General features: G+C 43.7%; 1 protein-coding gene across 2 annotated transcripts in view; it reads left to right on the forward strand.

Annotated features, from left to right (window-relative positions):
* Glis3 (GLIS family zinc finger 3) overlaps positions 1 to 23165 on the forward strand; it is a 444325-nt gene extending 421160 nt beyond the window's left edge. For both annotated transcript variants that reach the window (XM_052763408.1, XM_052763409.1), the window contains 2 exons: positions 18313 to 18495; positions 19297 to 23165. In XM_052763408.1, coding sequence (XP_052619368.1) covers positions 18313 to 18495; positions 19297 to 19433 — 320 coding nt within the window. In that variant the 3' untranslated portion in view covers positions 19434 to 23165. The remainder of the gene's footprint in view (positions 1 to 18312; positions 18496 to 19296) is intronic.
* The last annotated feature ends 713 nt before the right edge of the window (positions 23166 to 23878 follow it).

Consider the following 23878-nt stretch of genomic DNA (forward strand, 5'->3'; position numbering starts at 1 on the left):
CTCCCCCACTCCCCACTTGTTCGCTGTTTCCCAGCAAAGCTTAGACGTCTCAGTTCAATGGTCGTTTTTACCTTCTTCTGCTTATGAACATCTTCTCAAGCTTCCATTACACCAGGAAATGGTTTTGTAAGTGTCTGCTGCAGGTGCTCAAGGTAAGTTGGATAAAAAAGAACAAAGGAGTTCTCTTCCTGGCCAGCAGCTTTTCTAATGAAGGGAGACCCAGGGCCATGGTCTGGAAAGCTACTAGCACCCTTTTAAAAGCGAGGTGGGCAGCATGGGTGTGGGCTCAGTGGGAGTCAGAGTCATTCATCTCCATGAAAAAGTGTTTCAGTGTCCGTGTTTTAATGCTGCTGAAATCTGGGCATATCTCTCAATCAGTGGCATCCTGTAGCCTGTAGCGATCTCACTTTCTGGCGGTCTGTAGACGAACAGGGCAATTCATAGTCAGCATTGTTCCGAGTCCAGTGAAATGTGGTATACCATGCTTTGATTACAGCTGTGAAACCCACTTTTAAAAACTTTAAAAAATTAACCTACGAAAAACTAACTGGAAAGAATTTCTCTAAAATGCTGATAGTTCGTTTTTAACCAGGCTAAGACTGTGTGTCACCCCCACCCCATTTTCTCTTTTCTAACAAAACTGTATGAGTGGGTTATGAAGGAGGCCAGTTTGTGTGGGGATCGTGTCAACTAAACTCGATGTGTATGTGCAGGGTTTTGTGCCTGGGTTCACAGTCCCTGGTGGGGATGCTGTCATCTCCCTTCCTTCATCACTTGGTACAGGAAATCGGTAGGAAAAGCGCCAGCTGCAGGCACAGGGCTCACTTCATTTTGGCCTCTTCCTCCTTCCTTCCCTTTTCTTTATCAGCCTCTAAGAACAAGGATCATGTTTGTAGCCCCAGGCTAAGCATAAGACTTGGTGCAAATAAGTATTTACGGGGTAAGTAATTGGCTCTTTCTCATTCAACAAATGAATAATGAACCAAGAGGACCCTCAGAGCATCCTCCATGTCACTTTGGCAAAATACTCTTCCACTACCTTTCCCCTTTGAAAGATAAATAATGAATGTCTTTTCAGCTTGAAAATGGTGGGCTTTTTTTTTTTTAAGCTTACACTTTCTTAATTGTTAAAAACTTCCACAGCCTATGAGAAACTGGTAATATCAGCCATAAATTGGTTCAGAATAGAGTTATGGAAAATGAGAATTCATAACACGCTCCAGTGAGCTGGCCAAGTGGCTATAGTGATGAGATTGCAAAGAAGCTACCCATGTTTCAGCCACCCAGTGAAGGGGTGTGGACACAGATGCATCCTATTCTTCCTCGCAGCAGATTCCTGAAACTTTCTAAGGGCAAGCATTTCTCTCCAGCCAGTCCTTAGATAAGGACAAAATGAATATGCTGCTTTTCAAGGAGTGAGGGGACCTTCCTACCCAGGTGTGTTTCTTAGCTGCAGCTGTCCCCTTTCATTGCTCACATTTACTGGATGAAGTTACACGGTATCCTAGTGACAGGAACTAAAACACCATTTTTTAAAGCCACAAACTGGGTCAGATTTTCGAACTCAGTGGCCACAGTGAGTCTTTGTGCCTTCTTTAAAGATGCTCATGGTTTTAAAGAGCATCACAGCAGCAGGGGGAGAAGTCAGGGAGAGATGCCATCGCTCCATCTGCAGAAATGGGAGCCGAGACATGGACGGATATAAAATATCTGGGCATTGCTACCCTGGCGCAAGAGGTCCACATTTCCAAACTGAATCCACAATCAATGTGATTCCAAGTCAAAGGCACACCAAAAGAAACACAACTCTCCTTGGGGAAATGTGGTGCCTCTTATATGCTATTGCCTTACATGGAACTTAGAGAGGCAGAGTTCAGATGGTCTATGGTCTCACTGATAAGGAAGAAAAGAAGACCCTCTGAACTTTGTTAATCATCTGCTAACTGGTACTGAACTTAGACATTGTGTGCTGAACTTGTATTTTTATTAAGTAAAGGATACACTTCATCAGGATTAACACCAACGTTCTTTCACACGTCCTCACCCTGGTTTTATTGACACCCACCCCACCCATTCAGATTGCCTTTATTAGTAAAGAGAATGCAATGTCTTTCCTACTTAATGTTGATAGAATTTTCCAGCTTCTGTTTGGGTGATATCTCTAGGGCAACTTCTTAGTACACTTGATCTTTTCTTTTAGATGTCAACATAAGGACACTCTTTCCAACCATGTAAGCTTTGGTCTTTTCTTTCTTGTCAGGGTAATTCTCTTGTCCAGGCAGGCTTCAGAATTTTGCCTGGATTAGTTGCCAGAGAGTTGATATTTGTACATTTTGTTATGGTACTTACTAATGGATAATTTCTTTTTAAACGCCCTATTCACTGCTGGTTTGTTCAAATGCCATGGGAATTCCTAGAAGAGCATTTTCACACTCTTCCTGCTTCTGGACACTTCAAAGAGAGGCCAAGTTCAGTTCAACGGGTGTTTGTTGGTCACCCTCTAAGTACCAGGCAACGAGAATGCCATTTAATGGCTGCCTCACTGAAGTAGTTGAAAGGGGCAAAAGAAACTTGATTCGAGGAAGATGCCCTCAAAGGGTCTATAGAGGTAATGCCTGAAAAGGATATTGAAGATGAGTAGTTCACCCGGCAGGTATGGGAGAATGGCACTGCCCATGAGGAGAAGCCAAGGGCACAAGGAAGAACATAAATATCAGGGTGGAGTATACGGAGAAGAGAGACACTAGGAAGTGGTGTCCTGTTGGGTGCCCAGGTTAGGCCCAAAGTGGAGGAGAGGACGCAGGGGAACACGGTGGCCTCAGAAAGGAACCACATGTCACACTCGGTGCAGTCGCTCTGATGTTTTACAAACCTCATATGCAGGTCTGTGCAGAGGGTGACCCGGGACAGGCAGACAAATCAAGCTCTCACTATCAGAATTAGACTGCGCTGTCTGGGAAACTCAAGCAGGTGGCTGGAAGGGAGTTGGCTTCTCTCAGATGCAGCTGGGAAACTGGAGGAATGATAGGAGAAGTAAGGTGGTATTGTGTGTGTTCACAGTCTTTCTGAAGAAAGGAAGGATGGAATAGCAAAGAAGAAATGGAAACACACCCAGCTTAGGTGCTACAATGGACAAAAGCCCTTTCAGCCTTGTCTTAATAAAATCAGAAGTGAGCAAAACCCTAGGGGCTTCCTGCTCAAGAGAGTCGCACACCCGGCCTTGCATGGAGTTTAGCGTCTGCCCCTCCCTTTCACACACTTGACATGGAGTACCTGCAGGCCACATGCCCTACTCCTTGGTGTTTTCCCCTCTCGTGTGTTGTGTGTCTGTGTCCATGTGCCATATGTCTGTGTTTATGTGGATGTTCCTATGGGTGTGTGCACATGGGTTTGTGGGTATGTGTGCACATACAGTCAGAGGACAATGCCAGATTTCTTCTTTGATCATGCTCCACATTACTTCATGAGACGGGGAGTCTCACAGAACCCAGAGCTCACCAGTTGGCTAGGTCAGCCAGCTCATAGTTTCCAGGGATCTGATGACTTCCATACTCCACAGCAGTGAGGTTGCAGATGTGCACATCAGCACCTGTATTTTTTTAATGTGGATATCGGGAATCCAGATTAAGGTCCTCATGCTTGTGTGACAAATACTTTACCAGCTGAGCTGTCTACTCTGCCCCTGTTTTGTGGATTTTTGATAGCCACTCAGAAGCCTATAGCCACACTGAACTGGCTGTCCAACTTCCTCTTCCGTGGTGTGTTACCAATGTTTCCTGTATTTGAGTGTACTGGTCAGTACTGACTTCCTGAAGACCCAGCTATTTCACATAATCATTCGGGCAGAGTGTGAACTTCCAGAATTTTTTTATAGTGGTGTAGTAACAACAGCTGGGTACAAACTTACTGTTTTTACACGATAAGATGGCCATTGTAAGAGCATGTTGAGTAGAGGGACAGCTCAGTTGAGCCAACAGTGTCCTGTTCTACCGTCTTCTACTTTGTCACTTTGAAAGGGAGCTCTCCCATCATCCTGGTCACAACAGGAATGCTGACATTCTACACATCATACGCTGGCTTTAGGCAGAGAAGAGGACAGAATGAATATAGTACATGACCCCCTCAAAAGCAAAGCTGAGTTTATTGAACACACACACACACACACACACACACACACACACACACACACACACACACACACACACACTGTGGGGGTCTGCCTTACATTCTCTCCATTTCCTAATCTGTGAAATGGGCAATGCTACCTCTCTGGAGAACAGATTCATTTATCCTGCCTCTTGGAAATCAGCCGCTCCTTCTAGGGGTCTGCCCAGATTTTTGCCCATCTCCTCCAGCCTCTTGGGTGCCTCTCAGGCTTCCACTGCTTACTCTTATTTTTCACTCCTTTGGAGTTTCTAGTTGCCAACATCCCATCATCCATGGTCCAGTTATCCAGTTTCATTAGGAAAACACCATGAGGCTGTTTGATGCCTGCACAGTAGCAGTGGGAAGTGGGACCCCTTGCTTTTGGTCCCAGCCCCTAGGGTTTATAAGCCTTCTTTTTCATGATTTAAAATATGCCCTGCCTGTGGACCCCCGAAGAAATGAGCCAGACAGTGTCCAGACAATGGTGGCATTTTCCTACCTCAGTATGAATCTGTAAGCTTGTCAACTCAGTTCAGATTGACTGCATGGGGAAACAAAGGGTTTCTAGCTTCCAGCAGCCCTCAAAGAACAGAACACATTATAAACAGCTTGTCCTAACCAACACATCTTTCCAGCTCTGGAAATCAGAGCACACTCTTATGTAAACGAGAATGTTGTGGCAGGTAAGAGTTCAGTTCACCTCTTCTTCTATGCCATTTACTGACCACAGTTGCTTATTGGCAGTTTCCATGAAGAATTCTTTGGGGTATCGCCATGCCTGAGCTCATGACTAGGAATTCAGAATGTTAAATCTTTAAAGGTTAACTCTTGAGGAATTTTTAAAAAGACAAAAAAAAAAATACTCACCCTCTCTGGGAAATTTAGTCACAACTGCATATTCGAGATTGCAAAAGAATAAAGTCTAGTAATGGTATTGCTTAAATGGACTGTGAGCCTGCCATAGCTCTGAAATCTCAGGAAGACACAATTGATTAGAAATCAAATGTCATTGACTTCACTGAGAAACTTATGAGATATTTACAAAAGAAATGAGCCAGTGAGTATACTTGATGCTACTCAGAGGTTATCAGCAGCCATAATCAGGAATCCTTTTCTGTATCAGCTCTGGTATTATTAAGGCCTATACAGTACTAAGGATTGATTAGAGTCACAGAAATCCTTAATTACTCTCATATACTTAATTACTACACAATTACCCCAAGAACAGTTTTACATAAGTAGTACTTGATAAATTCTGACAGCCTGCTAATTCTACAAACACCAAAGTTAAATTTAGGTATGTGTGCTGGTTCAGTCGGCGTTTCGACATCACGTTTGTGGAAAGGAATGTAAGGTGGTCGTCTTGAGTCAGAATTGCTGCCTGAATGATGGATTAAGGCACTGAACAGTGAAGAACCTACATCTGTGACATGAATGCTTGAAGTATTGGCACACAGAGTTTTATGTGTGAGCACACGCCTGACCCCATAGATTGAACCTACCAGATTAATGTGCTATGTTTGATCAATAAGAATACTAAAGTGACTAATTCCCTAAATCCTGAGTTTACTGAAGACAGAGAGGGTATCTTCTCATGGTGCTTCTCAGAGTAAGTGCTTACTAAATAATTCTTAATAAATATGAATGACTAAAAGAAGAAGAAGAGGAGGCCAATTATATTGGATGAGCTAGCCTTGGTACACTCGTACCTCACAGTCAACCCTAGGATTCTCACACAACATTCTGTGTGCTGTCATTGTTTAAACTCATTCTGCTATTAATGGGCCTTTTTATTTTTATTAATGTCCTGCTTCTCTAGCATGTGTCTTCAGTGTATGTACATCTATGCTTGTATGTTTACAGCAATACGCTATCTCCTGAGGAACTTTCTCAGGAAATATTTCTGGAGAAAACTTTCTGGACTAATGTGTATACATTTTGGAGGTAGATAGGGGCTGCCAGGAATGTCTCTGTAAGACTGCCCCAGGTTTACACTCCAGCCAGCAGACATGGCTGTCCTGTGGCTTCCCGGTGCTTGTCAGTCTGTACAGCAAAGCTGAGTGACTTGCTTTAGTTTTCCCTTTAGTTAGCAGAGTGACTGAACCTCTTCCCATGTCACCGTTGATCACCGAGGCAAGTTTTAATAATAGGGAATCAATGACAGAACCGAACCAGTGACTTGGGCTTCTGCATCATTTTAGCCGCCTGCTCACTCACCCTTCAGTCAAGCTGTAGCATTGGCAATGAAGCACTTTGTTTTGTGGGGTTTTTCTTTCTTCTTCTTCTTTTTTTAATTGGAACTCAAAAGTTTATTGACGAGAAGGAAATACCTGGAGAAAATTTTCCATTTCATCGGCTGTTGTGACTTCTCCATCACACACTTTAAACGTGCCTTCGGTAAGTGTTCTATATGAAGTGGTTTTTCATTATTTTGAGGAAGTAATAGCAGGTTTTCAGAAGGAAATATTCTCTCTTGTAGTTGAAACTCATGAAATTTAGTCTCTAGTGAATAGAATTTTGAAGAAAAAAATATTTTTTTTCCTCATAGACCTACTTCAAGAGCTCTGCTGAGCTCCACAAGGATGGATTTGTTAGTGGTAATCTGCAATCCTTTCATTTTAGCTGGAATTTTCCTTTGTACATATGATAAACAATTCATAGTTTGGAGCAGAGAAGTGAAGAGCTGTGGAGAGAGGAGAAAAATGAAAAACCACACGTCAGGAACAGCCGAGTTACTGGTAATGAGGTCACTGTGCTAATAAAACAGAAAACCAAACACTGTGACCCTGGGAGTGGCATGGTCTGCCCCCGCTCGGCTCCTTTCTGCTCAACACTATGTTGCAAATCCATCCCAGTTGCCTTAGAATTTCATGTTGGTTTACATACAATTGGTAGAGCTCTTTGGGATTGCAGGAATTTTTCTTCTCTAATCTAACCAAATTGTTCTGACTAACCCCTCCATTTCACTCTTTTGCAAGGCCTTCAAGAGCTATACCTCCTAAATCACAGTTCTGGTAAAGTGGAAACATTTAGACATCTCTTCTAGATCATTTGAGTGTAACCACCAGCCACTGCCTTTCTGCATTTCTTCACCAAGCCCAACCTCATATCACACATCCCAAAAGCAAGGTCTTAGATTTCTCGTCATTATGGCAACATGACTCAGGGAATCTGAATCAGTTCCATAATTATCTGTAGATGGGCCCCGTATGTAGCAGTTTCTCGGCAAGAGTGTATGGTGGTAATACCTACATTTATATTAACACAGATGCTTCAAATCTACTTTTACAGACTTCACGGTTTGTCAGGTTGTAGTTAACTCTATAGCAACCGTTCTCCATTATAAGCATGTGGCGGGGAGGGCAGGCAGTTATTGTTAACCCTCAATTCTCCTACACAGTTTTCTTTGTCTTCAGGTTTAATGGTCTGTCTGTCTGGAGTCCTGTGGAAAACAGTGATTCAGAGCAGCAAAGCAATCCCATGTTTTCTGGAGAGAGCCCTTCCTCGTTAGTTTTAACTGTCAGCTTGACACAGCCTAGAGCCACCTGAGAAGGGAGTCTCAGTTAAAGGATTGTCCAGATGAGATTTGCCTGTGGGCATGCCTGTGGGGCATTCTCAATTATTAGTTAGTGTAGGAGAGCCAAGCCCACACTGGGTGGCACAACACCTAGGCAGGTCATCTTGAGCTGTATAAGAAAGCTCCTGTCTCTGAGCCTGCAAACGAGCCAGCACAAAGCCGGGCAGGCCTCCAGGGTTTCTGCTGGACTTCCTTCGCTGTGACTTTGTTCCCAGTTTAGAGAGTGCTGCCTTCAGGCTCCTTCTTTGACTTCCCTCAGTGATAAGCTGTGACCTGGAAGTATGGACCAGATAGACGCTTTCCTCCCCATGGTGATTTTGGTCAGAGTGTTTGATCACATCAACATGAATCAAGCTAGACCAAAGCCCATCATACTTTTTAATCACCTTAGTTGACCTTCCTCCACTTAAGAAAATGTCCATGAGCCGGGTGGCGGTGGCTCACGCCTTTAATCCCAGCACTCAGGAGGCAGAGCCAGGCGATATCCAGGACAGGCACCAAAACCACACAGAGGAATTCTGTCTGGGGGGCAGGGGGCAGAAAATGTGCATGATAGAAAGGGAAGCCACGGTATTTCCTCAAACTTAGATACCTTCGTGTGCAGTTATCCTCATTCCTAATCCTTGAACTCAGTTGTGTTCCTTCTTACCATCAATATTCTCACCAGAGGCCCCAGTCATGGCTTCATTCACTCATTCATTGATTGATTTCCATATAGTCATCTTCTTCTGTGTAGCAGGTCCGACTCTGATTACTAAACCTACATTAATGAAAGAAAAAAAAAAGCACAAAGTTCATGGCTCTTCTGAGTCTGTATCTATCTAAGGGGCATCTTATAAATTATATTAGTCCAATAATTGTATTTCTTGACAATTTCAACAGACTTTGAGTTCAGTAGTCAGAAAAGATTTCCTGTCCACAGAATCATGGACTCTTTTTGTTCCCTGTGGGGCATTACACATTTCAAGATGCATATTACACACTTAAATACAAAAAGTGTGATGTGCAATGGGAGGGGATTAAGTAAGAAAGGAAGGTCTCTGTCACCAGATGTGCTCATCGAAGTTGACTCCCAGAGTGGCAGTGGGAAGATGTTAGCTCCAAGGAGAGGGTGGAGCAGGGACTTCAGGGTTGGGTTATGCACAAGGTTTGAGAGTACACAGAGTCCAATTCTCTGGTGGCCAGTGGAAGAAGACGAGAAGGGTCCTGGGATCCAGGGACATTTTTGAGGCTTCAGAAGGATTGTCTACTCTCTCATCTCAGACCCACGTAGACATTTTCCCATACTCTTTACCCTGAGCCAAGATTCCATCTTACTGTAGGCTTGGAGAACTGGAAATTCATATAACCACAGGTTTGGATTCCGAGAAACAGAAAGTCATCTAGTTAGTAAAGCAGGTGGAACTTGGGGCCTTGTTTACAGCTACACAATAGAAATCTAGGTCACAAGATTATTAGAGAGGCAGCAGTAGGCAGACTGCATCATTCATATGAGGTCCCACGCTTTCACGTTGGCCAGGAACTGACACTAAAGGGCACTAGAGGAAGAAGCCAGGCAAATCATCTAACTGATGACTGCTGGCCATGTGAGTCAAGCTCACTCACGGCCCCAAGATCTAGCAGAAAACATGGTCCAGCTCAAAGAATAAAGAAGAATTTTCCTTCCCCATTTCAAATAGAACCCAAACCCTTGAGATTGTGATTTCAAATGTTTTAAGAAATTATTTCATGATGTTCTTGGAGCGTTCCAAATGATGTGTGAGATATTCCTCATTAAACACAGGCTTCCAGGCATTGTTCCCGGAGTCCTGTTTCTCTGCGCCTGTCTGAGAGCCCAGGAACACGTGGGTTCTGCCCAGGTGGACCTAGTGCTTATGGCATCCACTTGGAGAATCTCTGGCCTCCTTCTCAAGTAGTCCCCTCTCCATGCGCTCCCCTCCATCCAAGTTGGAAGGATTCACCTAGTCTGGTAGTTGTCATCTTTCTTCTCCCTTTCTGTCTTGGGAGCTTCCACACATACAGTGTGGCCTACACGCTGCAGAAAGCCACTATGGCCTTTGTGAAACAGACAGCAGCAGATTAATTAAACCTGCATTCTTCGCCATACTTGTCTTATACTGCTGTAGGTCTGAGTATCACTAAGTCGACAGTGCTTATGGGCCTTTGACGAAGGAGCCTAACACCCATGTGCTTATGTAGTCCATGTGCTCTGGCACCAGTATTTTTCCTGAACTATGTCAGCAAATAGACCAAGGTTAGAATCTGGGTTCTGATAAATTACTCTGACATGGCTACTTCTTTTTCAGTAAGCTTGGGACAGTACAGCTTATCTGGAAGACTGTGGTCAGCATAAAGATTGTGAAACCCCTATGTAAAACCCCTAGGTCTGTGCTTGACTCTGAACCAGCAAATTCTAATATTTGGCTATTTAGAAATATTAGCATAGTTGGAAGAGTTTCCTACTTTATTTGCATGACATCAAGTGAACCAAATATCATCTACAAAGTCTTCGACAGTCCCTCCGCTTCCATGACATTTGTTTCAACTACCTAGTTCCTAAGAAATAACAAGTGGCTATGTATGAAGGACTCTTTAAAGTGTTTTGACATTAAAGTATCTGGCAAGTAATGAATGTGTATTCCCCCAGGCTGTTCTCTGAGCAGAACTTGAGTGCATGGATCAGTTTGATAATACATGACCCCCAAACTATAAACTGATGGTTCTTCAGGGGCTTCTTGCCCATTAATCCCCTCTTCTCTTTGGCCTCTGTCATGGATTACAGAAGATGTTCAAGGGGGGGAGGTCACAATTTCCTAAGAGAATCAGAACCATGATGTGGATGAAGGAAAGAGAAGAGCCAGGAGATGAAGCTATCTCTCCTCTCTGTCCCTTTCTCTCGTTTTCTGTCAATATTTGTATTTTCAGAGATGGCCTGTGCTAGTCAGTTATTGTCAACTCCACACAAAGTAGACACACCTGGGAAGAGGACCCAACTGAGGAATTGCCTGCGTCAGACTGGCCCGTGGCACATTTTCTGGACTGACTGCCACTTGATGGAGGAGGGCCAGTCCACTGTGGGTGGTGCTATCCCTGAGTTATAATGGAAGGTAGCCAAGCAAGCCAGAGTGAGCAGACAGACAAGCGGTGTTCCTGTGTGGTCTCTGCTTCAGTTCCTACCCTGCCTTCCTCAGTGGTGAACGGTTACTTGGAAGTGGAAATTGAAATAATCCCTTTCCTCTCCGTGTTGCTTTTTGTTTATGACGTTTATCACAGCGAGAGAAAAGTAGCTAGAACATGGTTTTAATGTGGGTGAACGTGGGGATTCCTAATCTGCTGTTAGTGATCATGAGCTTTAACTTAAGTAGCACCCACCAGGGAGCACCCACTGAGCGAAGGAAGCTCCTCATCTCCATAGTGCACATAGGGCTGCTTCAGCAGAGGTCCTTCTTCCTTTCCAATGGCCTTTTTTCTCTTTCCCGTGTGCAGCATCTCTGGGTCCAGCAAACCCTCCCCTGTTCTGCCTTCTGACTTTGCATCCTAGTGCTGAATGCAGCTAAAGACTGCACAGTAATTACATAACCACAGAGATGATGCGCCATCATTATGCAGAGGTGAGAGCTCCATGTGTCTGCTAAGAGGAAGGATTTTTAGAGAGGTATCGGTTGACACTGGTACTGCTCCATCCATCACCCCATGGTTAAAGTAGTACAGATGTCCTGCCATGCAAATGTTTATTGAGTGACTACTATACAGCAGTTGCTATTCTAAGCCCTGTGGACAAACAGTGGCAAGTTGAATGAGTTCCCTGACTTCATGGAACATATTCTTTGGGGAGAAAGAGTATGTGGAGATAATAACAGAGATGCACACATTTATCATTTTTTTTGTTTTGAGCCTAGCCTTTAATGGCTGAGCCATCCCTCCAGCCCACAGTTATCATTTTTTAAGACTTTCTTGAGGCAGTTTTAAGTTAACAGTAAAACTTTCTAGAAGATAAAGGTGGTTCTCTGGTAAATCCCTTTCCTTTTTCAGACTTAATTGAAAGATATTTGAATACTTCTCAAGGGCAGAAGGTCACAGATCTCCAGGGCAATCTACAAAGAGCCATTGGAGTATTGGAGAAAAAAAAATCCCAGGAGCCAAAGAAAATCAAAGTGTATGTTTCCTCTGTGTGTTCCTGTCTCTGGGACTCTGATAGGGCTTCTCCTGCTGTCCATCACTTGGGCTCATCCACATCCCTACAATCATATAACTAAGGACAAAAACTCTACACTTTCTAAAGTAATCCATAAAATTACAGTCTTCAGAAAAATAATGGATCTCAAAGTTCATAAATATACATCCTTCTTCTTTTGGCTAACACAAAAACCCAAATAAAAAAATCCCAAAGGACTCAACAAGGCATTGCCATTGCTGAGTCCCCATCCAGGCACGGGATGCTCAGCAGTGATGACAGGAGAGTCTCTTCACTGAGACTGACCCTCATTAACGAAGGTAGGCAGGGCCTCCTGCTTAGACTTACCATCACAGACAAGGTCAGACCAAGGAACCATGTCAAACCTTTATGTATTGCTGTTTGTTCTTCCTGTTTGAGACCCTGCAGAAAAGAGAATAACGTCTCTTTCATCCCTGCATTTCTGTTATAAATGTGAGATATACAACCATTCTGTCCTATTTCTGTTTGTAAATGGGGACATTTATCTGAACTATCCAGCACCTTCCCTGGAATCAGAGTTTAGCAGCTGTGCCTGGCGTCACCATCACGTAGTACAAGAACTTAGTTTAGCCAACACAGTGTATGATATGACTTGACACCTTTGCAAGGTGCGATCTGCTGGTATAAGTCTTTATCCACACATATATGAAAGTTGGGTAGAGCCCTCTCTGTTGACACTTCACCATCATGTGTTTCCACCAACCTGTGATGCTCCCACTCCTAGTGTTTATAGTGAGGTGAGTCCAGAGTAGAGTGCACAGCAAAGACGTGACACAAATTGCTTTCTGCTTCTGTTGTTTTCCAGAAGGGGAAGGGCTCTACAGAACGGGTGAGCACCCTAGTAGTTTAACTTGAAGCAACCCTTCACGTTCTGAGGGGAGGTGGTGAGATGACTGTTGTACTTAGGTATTCATACTCCGGTTCCTTCCCACAAGGCTGAAGTGCGAGATGTGTAAGAAACAGATAGCCGGGCGGTGGTGGCGCACGCCTTTAATCCCAGCACTCGGGAGGCAGAGCCAGGCAGATCTCTGTGAGTTCGAGGCCAGCCTGGGCTACCAAGTGAGTTCCAGGAAAGGCGCAAAGCTACACAGAGAAACCCTGTCTCGAAAAACCAAAAAAAAAAAAAAAGAAAAAGAAACAGATAGATGTAACAGTCTAATATACTTCCTGTCTTGAAGGCCAAGAGACTAAAATAATTTATCTGGTTTTATTTCAACCCTTAGTCCACTCTGTGTTGTTCTTTCAAGAGTTTAATCAGGAACCTTGCTGAAACATGGCTGGCTAAGCCTGGGAATCTGGATTGACCTAGAGTTACATTGCCTGGTGTAGTACTGTGAACCAAGTGTGGTTGTTTAGATGTGGATTAATTAAAACTGAAAAGAAATCGGACAGCTCCCTTCTGAATGCTTGATAAGCACATGTAAGTGCTATGTCATGTCGGACAGCGCAGACAAGCACTGCCATCACTGAGGAAGGTCCTGTTGGGCATCACTGCCCTGGAAATCACCTTCTCCCTCCTGGAGCTTCCTTTTCCATTTGGGAAGGAAATTGTCACCTAGCAGTGGAAGGGGGACTGTGAACTCTTGATCTCACCTGTCATCAAAGGACCTCAGGAAGCCTATGTGACAAAGTATGAAAAAAAGCTTTTAGGAATGGATTGTAGTGATATATGAAGAAAGTCACAGGCAGTTATAGGGTATGAGGGACTAAAATAGGATACAAATAATCTTATGTATGTATGTATTTATATAAATCTTGTGTATATATTAATTTATGTATTAATTTTAGCCATCCTGCAGAGTAATCAATTCCACTATGACATTTTCACATGTATTATATAGCCCATACCTCCTCCCCCCTCCCCACTCATGTGTGTGTGTGTGTGTGTGTGTGTGTGTGTGTGTGTGTGATTCAAAGTTATGAAAGCATATATCTGGCCATTTCTCAACTATGTAAATAAAGATAATCTCTTTCATTCATTTTTTTATACCACCTACATTATTGTTATATTTAGCCCCAAATCTTTTGATAATTAGGAAAGCAAGTTGTTTTTTTTTTTTTTTTTTTTTTTTTTGGTTTTTCGAAACAGGGTTTCTCTGTGTAGCTTTGCGCCTTTCCTGGAACTTTCTTTGGAGACCAGGCTGGCCTCGAACTCACAGAGATCCGCCTGGCTCTGCCTCCCGAGTGCTGGGATTAAAGGCGTGCGCCACCACAGCCCGGCGCAAGTTTGTTTTTAGAAAGAAAAATGAACTTGCCAAAATTGAGACTAGGAGGAATGAGTCGAGTTTCCTTGATCTTTTAGATAAAATGAGATGACTTTTACGTCCACCCTCTTCCATTCTTGGAAGTGAAATAACTTGTTAAAAAAAAAAAGAGGGGTGGTGTTTGTAAGTAACTGTGATAGCTAATATTTCTTGTCAGCTTGTGTTGGTTTCTGTGTCCCCATCCATTATCAGTCCTCAAGGGCAGGGACCGGCTCCTGGTCCTTTGGTCTCTCCAGCTGTTCTTGAACTAGCAGTTGATAACCATTGCTAACTGACTGACTGACACATTGGCTGACCTTGCATCGCTCTCAGATTTTATGCACACAAAATGTGTTAACATCTTGCCTCATTTTGCTTTGGGTCTGAGAAGTCATGTTCTTTCCAAATTTGCTGTTTGAAAACCATCCACTGGAATACAGGAACCATTCATCTGAAAAAGAGTTGGCCTTTCTCTAGGTTTGCATGTGTGACAAGATCCTAATGGAATTTTTTTTTTAAATTTTGTTACTTTTATGGAAATAGCACTGGGTAGAGAACACATTAAAATTCTTTGGTTTTACTTAGTGCCACCACCCAAGCAATGTATTAGGCATCTCTGTTGGGACTACCTGAAGTGGGTAGGGTGCAGTTAATGAAGAAGAGTCTCCTTTCCCCGGCTAGCTATTAGAGTAATTAACCATGCTTGTAAGGACATTCTGGTTTTGATAGGTTCTCCAATCAGGCACAGTCCCCAGGCAGGAACTATAGACTCCTTGGCTCTCTCCTTCCTTAGGTCCCACCTGGGAGATAAAAGCCCAGAATCCAGTGTGGATTATCACTAGGTATATTTTGCTTTATCACAGACCTTTTAAACTTATACACATCACAACACCAGAATACAGTTGGAAGCGTGTGACATTTCTGCTCCCTCTCAGAAACAGGAGGGGAGATTCAGAATAAGAATGAATTAGTTTTCACAAAAGGCCAGTGAGTGTCTCTGCGGTTGTACCTGAATGATTGATGTCCCTGTTTAGAGAGCCGTGGGAGTTCAGTGAAAAATCGCTTCTCTTCTTGGAAGGGTAATGTTACACTAAGGAGTGATAGGAGGGGATTTATGGGTGACAAATCTGAACAGAGCCAGCATGGAGCTATAGGTAGCAAATGTCTGTTTTGCTCAGTAAGGAGGCATTACATTCCAATAGAGCATGGTAATCATTTCTTCCTGATGGACCCATGCTGCTTTTACATGTGCCTGCCTATGGGGACCCAAAGTCAAGCTCTGTCAAAGGGATGACCCAAACTGACAGATCCAATTTCTGGTTCTTTCAAATCACTTAGACTTGTTGTTCTGGGCCCACTAAGGTAAATGAAGAAATCCTGGTACATATTAGCTCCTGAAATGTCTGGGAACCATAGCTCGTTTCTCCCGTGAGCCCATGTTCCATTTTCTTCAACTTGTGATATGCTTTCAAGATTACAATAACTCAATCTTAATTCCATACTGGGGCTTACTGCCTAGAGTTACATCCATTCTTACATTTGTTTATTGAAGGACATCTTGCCTTTTGGGGAATTTAATTTCCCATAATCAAATTTAGCTTATTTTTGAGAACTGTATTTTCACAGTAAAATTATTTTACTTATAATTTTGCCTATTTTGCAAATACATATATAAATTATATTACTAAAATGCAGAGAACATCATTATATACTATGTAAACGCTAACTTGTATAATTCTTATAATTGCTCAGTGTAAGATCATCACTACCATTAACCCCATTTTACATTTTACAGGTTAAGACACTGAGACACCAAGACTGGGCAGTTGGTATGTATTGTAGTGAGGATTTGAACCCAGGCAGACAGATTCCAGAATACTCATTACTATTAAAGTCTTGGCAGAAATAGAACAAAAAGACAACCACAGATAAAAGTATTTTGTTGTGTTCATCCTATGTTTAGACCTTCACAAGCTGATCTTTCATAAACTATTAATTTTGTGTCTTGCCGTTTTTAAAAAGAGACCAAACTGAACAGTGTTGTTAGGGTGCCTGGTGGTGCTGTTTGGAGGGCTGCCCAGTTGTCCCATCAGGGAAGTGTAGCTTCCTGTGCTCTACCCTTCCCTGATGCTGGACCATTTGACCTCTGCTTGTGACATCATTTGTGTGTAATGACTGTCTCAGCAGAACATGCTCTTCAGAATAGTCTTCTAGGGTTGCTAATTCTCAGAGGTAAAACTGAAGTCCAGAGGAGTAAACCCAGGGTATACTTCTAGTTCGAGGTAGTCAGACACTTGTCCAAAGATTTGGAAAAGAGAATCCATTTTTCCCAATGTCTCTAGAACTAGGCAGAGTACCTTCTTCTCCAGTCATACTTCAGCCCCAAGGAGAGACCTTTGCCAGTATAATACATAGAATATGAAATGGCATTGTTATTCTAATGTCTGTTTCTTGGTTATCTGGGGAGTTGACTTCTTCATTCTGGTCAGCTACTTGAGTATTTGAGAGCGATCTGTTTGGATCTTTGCCTGTCTCATTTAAAAGCATACAAAGCCATTGGGAATTAAAAACAGAAATCATTACTTCATTTTCCTCTCTGCTTAGATATGGGATGTCCGTAGATAAGTCTTAGTCTAAACTGTAATGACGCTTCAGTGATCCTTTGCCTTTCCCAAACCTTACATGAATGTTTTTTGTGGAGTCTATATAACATGGATTGTTACCCACTTAGAAAGGATTGCACTCCGGTGGGAATGTGCCCTGAACAGAAATCTGCATTTGGTCTCTGTCTAACTCCATAAGCTCCTAGAGGGTGGGGTCTGTGTCTTTAGGAACAGTTAAGCACATTTTTAGTGATGTTTACAGCAACTGTAGGCTAGCCCTCCACCATGGTGAGCCAGGCATTTGCTCTGTAGCTTAAAGTTCCAAGTGAGCCTTGAGAAGAGTGTATTTGAAGTCGGGTGCATGTACCCAGTTTCCCTGGTTTTAAAGAGAGCGAAGAAGAACCAAATAGCCCCACCCTTCCTCATTGAGAGAGTCTCAACAAAGCTTTCCAATCTTAAGAAGAGAAGCTGTCATGGTGGAAGACATTGGAGACCAGGATTCCAAAGTGGTGTGAGCTGGTTCTGTCTTCTCCATCAGATAGTGTTTGCAGAGGAATCCTAGGGCACTTCCTCTGGTAATCCCCTCATTCTCCCCATTAAAAACAGAATAGTAATATCAAGAATGACTGACATTTCTAAAGCACTTTAAAACATTATAAGCTTGCTTCCTTAGCCAGTGACTCAGTCAGTCTACACAATAGCCCTGTGCAGCAGACAATGGCATTCACATTTTACAGCTGAGGAAACACACAATGGAAAGCAGCAGCGGGGCCTCAGCTCCCCCATCAATAGAGTGTAGAATGAAGATTGCATTATGATGTTTTTAAAAGCACATTACACGCTCAGAAAGTAATCCATTGATACACATTATCATGAAGCAAAGAGAGAAAGGGGAAAAGTAAGGAATCGGGAGGATGGAGAGGATTATAGGAAAGGACCACGTGGGAACGCAAGAAAAATACCATTGAATAAGAGCAGAAATGACGGGGAGAGATGAAATATGACTATCTTGGTGGAGATTTTCAAGCATTGGGTATCTTTCTTTTCTTTCATCCTAGTATTTTTTTGCGTCCAGTTTCCCTTTGACTGTGAGGATCAGAACAGTAATAGTGACATAAAATCCAGTACACCCAGCTGTGGGGCACTAGAAACCTACTTGAAACCACAGGAAGATGGAAGTGTTACAAAGATGGATAGATTGGTCTATGCTAGGTTTTGTTTGTGTTTATGCTGTGTATGACTAAGGGCCTTCTGTGGGGTTTTGGTCAAATGTGGAAATGGACTGAAATGCAGGATACAGAAGTTAAGATACATGCACATCCCAGTGAAAGAGACTGGGATGAGAACATTTCTCCCTAAAATGGTCACAAGCCAGCAAGCCTTGAATGCAGCTCATCCAGACACTTTGTTTAGAAGATGTCTCAGGATGCAGAGGCATTTTGTCAAATCAGTCTGACTCGGTGAAGTTCTTCCTGGAGAGGGATGGTTTCTGCCTTGAAATAGCTCATTGCCATGCTTGTATTTCAGGATTTTATGGCCAGCTGCAGACATTCTGCCCCCCGCATTACCCTGATTCCCAGAGAACTGTGCCACCCAGCAGCTCCTGCAGTATGGTGCCTTCCTTTGAGGACTGCCTGGTCCCCACATCCATGGGTCAGACTGGCTTTGATGTTTTCCATAGAGCCTTCTCAACACACTCAGGCATTACAGGTGGGTGTCTGTGACTTAGTCAACAAGAAGGGGAGCCGGGTGCTTTTCTTGTGGCTGGCAGGGACTATGTGGAATCTAGTAGAACTCCCCCTGAGATACTTCTCATCATCTCCTTCTGCCCTGGCTCTCCCCCTTCTGCCCACCCGCACAAGGGCCAACATTTCTCCCCTAGACTGTGGCACTCCCTTCTAGTATGCCTCCCCAGTTCACCACCTCCCCTTTGCCTTTCTACCCATTTGGCATTGCTTGCTAACCCAGTGATAAATTATGCCACTTTCTTGCTAGAATATCTTAGTAGTATCCAGTCTCATCAATTCTCAAGCTGTCTTCTCTGGCACAGCAGTGAGGCCCACACGATTTTACTTTGTCAAGTTCTCCAGACCTGCCTGCACAGTCTTGGCCTTCATTTTACCCTTATTCTGGCTTATACTCACTCTCCTGAACCACGTGTCCCTTCATCTCTGCCTTAGCTCTGTTTCTTCCTCCTGGAATATTCTTTCCTTACTTTACCATCTGTAACTCCCATTCTTTCTCACGACTCAACTTTACCGTTATCCCCTTTCTGAGGTCACCCTCATTCCTTGCTAAACCACTTTTGACTTCAGCTAAGGTCATATTTTGTGTTAAAGCACATCCATGCAAGCCAGTATCTTCCCCCATTCTGTTCCTCCAGGACACACCTCGAAGGCCTAAGCCTTAGCTCCCACCAGCATCTGGAGGCGGCATGGGGGGTGCTGTGTAGCCAGTGGGGCTCTCCATAGTGCGGGCACTGACTGACGGCCTGTGCTCTTTCTCTTCCAGTGTACGATTTGCCTTCCGCTTCTTCAAGCCTCTTTGGGGAAGCTCTTCGCAGTGGCCCCGAGGATCCCACATTCTTGCAGCTCAGCGCTGTGGACCGTTGTCCTAGCCAGCTCTCCTCTGTGTATACTGAAGGCTGAAGGCTCCCCGGATCTCCCCTGCACATCCAGGACCTTTGAGTCACCTCTTATCTCCATACTCTGACAAGCAGTGTGAGGATGCCAACCAAATCTGTGGAGCCAGTATGGTCACCAGGTCTTTGGAAGGCAGGACTGGATGGTCGTCAGATCTGGCTTTTCAGGAATGCTTGCACCTCTTCCGTTTTCCCTCAATTGGCTGGGCCAGGTGACACACAGGAATTTCTTTTCAACGGGAATTTAGAGTCTCACTTTAAAGATACCCGTTCCTTCCTGGCTGTCAGCTCTCAAAAGACACCAATGAATGTGCACATGAATGGGATGACCCTTGCTCAAGATGGAAGGGGAAGGCTGCCCAGTTACCAGAGGCAGAATGTGCTGCCTCGCCCGGGTTTTCCCTCACGGCTGAGTGATGCACAGCCATAAACAGTGTGGGAAATCCATGTCCAAAGCAGGTGTGGCTTGGACTCTCTCAGACTCTGGCTTTAACATTTGTCTTGCATAGACCATGCTAACTATTGCTTCTCGATTGATCCTCCAATGGCAAGATAAGGTTTTATATTTGGCAACCTACTTTGTTTTTGAACTTCAAACACTTGCTTTTTACATCTACTTTTAAAGGAAAAGTATTTAAAGGTTTGTTCTTTTGGTATAAGTCATTACCGTTTTAATCACCCCAGCTACATGTATTTTACTCCAGCTGTAGCTCTTCCTGGCCTAATTTTGCAGTTTAGCAAAGGTTATCTGAGGGAAACAGAGTGTACACACACACACACCTCTGCCTGCCTCCCTCCAGGATTGTTGCAAAAACCCTTAAGTCCTGTGTATGGTGGTATATACCTCTAACCCCAGCACTTGGAAGGCATTCTGAGTTTGAAATGAGCCTGGTCTACACAGTCAGTTCCAGACCAGCCAGGGCTACATATTGAGACCATCTTAAAAAAATAATAATAACCCTCCTGTATTGATGGCTCAGTGACTCCAGCTTGAAAAACGTTTCATTTGAATGGTTCATATATTGCCTCAGCTCTGGTTCTGTGCCCAGGACAGACTGGGAACCATGAGAGATGGGACATATTGAGTCATGTATGTAGCCTTGTTCAGGAAACCAAACCAAGGGCCCCTGCTGTCCGGTTACTCTGTGTGCCTTCTGCTTGGTTCCTTATAGGGATCCCCTCATCTGTCTTGTCTCCTCGACTCTGCTCCCCTCCCCGTTTCCCTGTTTCCCCATCCTTTCCTCCTCCTTCCTGTGTTTCAGACATACCGACTATCCACCAAATCCTAGCAACTCTTGGGAAGGTTCACAGAAGGTAGATTCAAGAAAGCAGCTTTTTGGAACTCTGCTTTGAAGGCCTATAATTTTTCAAAAAGCACACAGCCATTTTATGTTAAGCCTAAACAAGACATCATTTTCTGGTGATATTTTTAGGAGGGTACTTAAGAAGATGCTGTGTCCTAGGGCAAAGGCTATACAAATAAGCCAAACTCCAAAAAGCTGGTCAGTTCCAACATTCTAGTTCGCTCACATTTCAGGATTTTTTTTTTTCTCCTTGAAAAATGCTTTTTTAGCAGAACTGAAGCTGAGTGCTTCATGAAACTGAGGTCACGGTGACCTTAAAAAGCTTGGTGTCTGAGGGTCATGAGACTGCTTATACCCTAATACAGACCTGTGAGTCTGGCCCCAAGTCAGAAGAGTTCCACCTCATCCCCGGCTTCATTTCAGGATGCCACTGAATGGGGAAGATACAGAACCCAGTGTGGGTTCAGTCTCGCAGCTCATCGGTCTGGTGTTGCTGAAGAGACCGTGTTCTTGAGGGGGAACTATTGCATAGACATCTAAGTCACAAGACTTTGAATTCTAGGTCTTCTGAGCTTTAAGGAAGGAAGCATGTCAGGCTTCCTCCCCAGGTGAACTCTCAGGCTGCTAGACACTACCACCCTTGTAGACCTGGGGGGTCATTACATTTGGGCTGAGCATGAACACATACATGTTAACACACTGGCTTATTTGATAGTGACCCTCATTTGACCCCTGTCACACTCTAGAAAGAAAAGGAGACCCCACTCTCAAGAGCAGCATATGTCAGTTCTTAAACCCTCAAGCTTTTACAAGACACTCCAAGCATATTTCATTTGGGTGATAAGGAAAGAAGAGATGAAAGGTAGTTGATTTACCTTATGGAGTTCTAGAAATAGGAGGAGAGTCATAGAAGGGAACAGAAACACAGGACCATGTATGACATCTCTCCCTGTGGTGAAGTTAGGCTTACGAACCAGGCTCTGGACTCATGGTGGCGCTGTTCCTTTCCTGGATCACCTAGGAGGACCTGGTGTCATCAAGTCCTTATTACTAGACCATACATCCCAGCTCCAGCTCCAGGGCCTGCCCCAGAAGGACATTCTGGCTGTCTGAAAGAAGCGAGCGTGGAGCCAGGTCCAGTGTGGCCCCTCCCCCACCAAAGGCCCTTAGTGGATTCCTGATAGCCACTGGTCTGGGGGGCAGGGCCTTGTGACATGGCACGTTCTGGGTCCTTCAGAGTGTACAAGCTGTCTATCCTTAGGTTCTGGAATTTCTCCTTAGCTTAAAATATGTCCCTTTCTTACTTTGCCCCACATAATTCCTTCAGTATTTTTAAGCAGTGAAAATAGAGCTTAAAAAACATAAATTATTCCCTTCCATTCCTAGGCCTTTTTAGCCCTGATGGGTAGCCATTTTCATAAACATCCAAATGGAAGTTATCATTCCCCTTTAAAAACAAAAACACAACAACAATAAAACTAGTGCTTATGAAAACATGCATAGCACAAATCCAATTATCCTATTACATAAAAAAGATCAGGATGCCTAGAGACATTTCATTGCTCCATCTATTGTCGTAACTCCCTAAGGGGACTGCATCAAAGTGCCACTTGTAATTTACCCTCTGATCAGCACTTAAAAACTGTTGACGAATTCCATGGCCCCGTAAGGTATAGTCCCTTACACGGGTCTACATCCCATGGCCCAGGTGGTTTGGAAGTGGAAAGTAGCGTGTGTGGCAGACCCCAGCATAAAATCGCTGGGTAGTGTTGGTTATGTTCAGGCCTAAAGTGACCAACTGGCAACTGCCCTAGTTCACTACTACAAGCTTGGAACGGAGCTAACTAGGCTCCCCATCACAGAAGTCTTAGCCCTCCTCAGCCTTGATTGCCTGGAAGTATTGACAATAGCCTCCAATAAGGTTCAGTTTTGTTATTTGGTGTTTGATTTTATTTGACTGTTCAGACCAATGTTGTTATTGCTGTGGATAAAGTAACAGGGAAAGAGAAAAACCAAACTCATTGGACAAAATGGTGAGTGTAGAAATGAAGAGATTTATTTTGTACAGAGAGAAGCGTCCTCTGTAATGTTGCTGACATAAAGCACTTTGGGGGAAAAAGTGGAAATCTGTTTTCCATAAATCACGCAGGCCCATGTACATTGTTCTATATACTCACGTAGAGAAACGAGCTGCATATATCATACTGGATACGGGGCCTGTTTGATGGTAGGGGCACATCTGGTGCTTGTTCTCGTAAATCTTTTAAGGAATTAGGTACACTTTTTTCTATTAATATGTATAGTTTTGCGATTTGTCACAGTTATGTTTCATATAATCATAAGTTATTTTGTCTTGTTTCATGAAGTCCTTTTTTTATGTCAAAAGTAAAATGAAGGGATTGTGTACTTGGCACAGAATAAAACTGGAAATCGAGGCTGCCCCTCCTGCCTGAAGCATTCCTTCAGCGCCGTCTCTTTCAAACACAATGGCGACCAGTGTGTTTGTTTGTTTGTTTTATTGTTCTGTTTTGTCCTGTCACCAGCCTCCTCTGTATTGGGGATGGTAATTATAATTAAAAGCAGATGGGGAGGGGGGGGTCCGAGGCCAGCTTTAAAATGCCGCATCGCTTTGGGCCAGAACTGAAGCCTGGATTTAATTATAGATACGAGGACGAAATGGCAGTAAAAATGAATGTCTCCCCGAATCCTTTACATGTTGGGAGTGTCCATAAATAAAACATGAAGTTTTATTTCATCACATTTAATTAAAGCTTTTATACATGTTTTATTGGTTATTCTATTAATCCACTTCACAAACTGGATAAATGTGTGCGAGGGCTCGGAGTTTATTTGTGCTCTTTCAATGCAGTGCTACATCATGCTTCAGCAATGCCTCAGGGCTTGCTACCCCAGGTGCTGGGCTTTCAGCGCTGGCGGTGGGAGGAGTGGCTTTTCATGTCCATTTTCCTAAAACCTTTCAGGGAAGACACAGCACCGTCAGCTTCCAAGGATCGGGATCAGAATCCCCAGTGCCTCCTGAGAACACTGCTTCCTGCCCTGGTACTCTGCTCTTAGAAGGCCACCTAGTCCCTTGTGTACTGTGTTTCCTTTATAACAGGGGTCCTCAATCTGGGGGTCACAATGTCCT

The sequence above is a fragment of the Peromyscus californicus genome, unplaced genomic scaffold, assembly GCF_007827085.1.
Source record: "Peromyscus californicus insignis strain IS unplaced genomic scaffold, ASM782708v3 Scaffold_4__1_contigs__length_199733344, whole genome shotgun sequence".
Classification (NCBI taxonomy): Eukaryota; Metazoa; Chordata; class Mammalia; order Rodentia; family Cricetidae; genus Peromyscus; species Peromyscus californicus.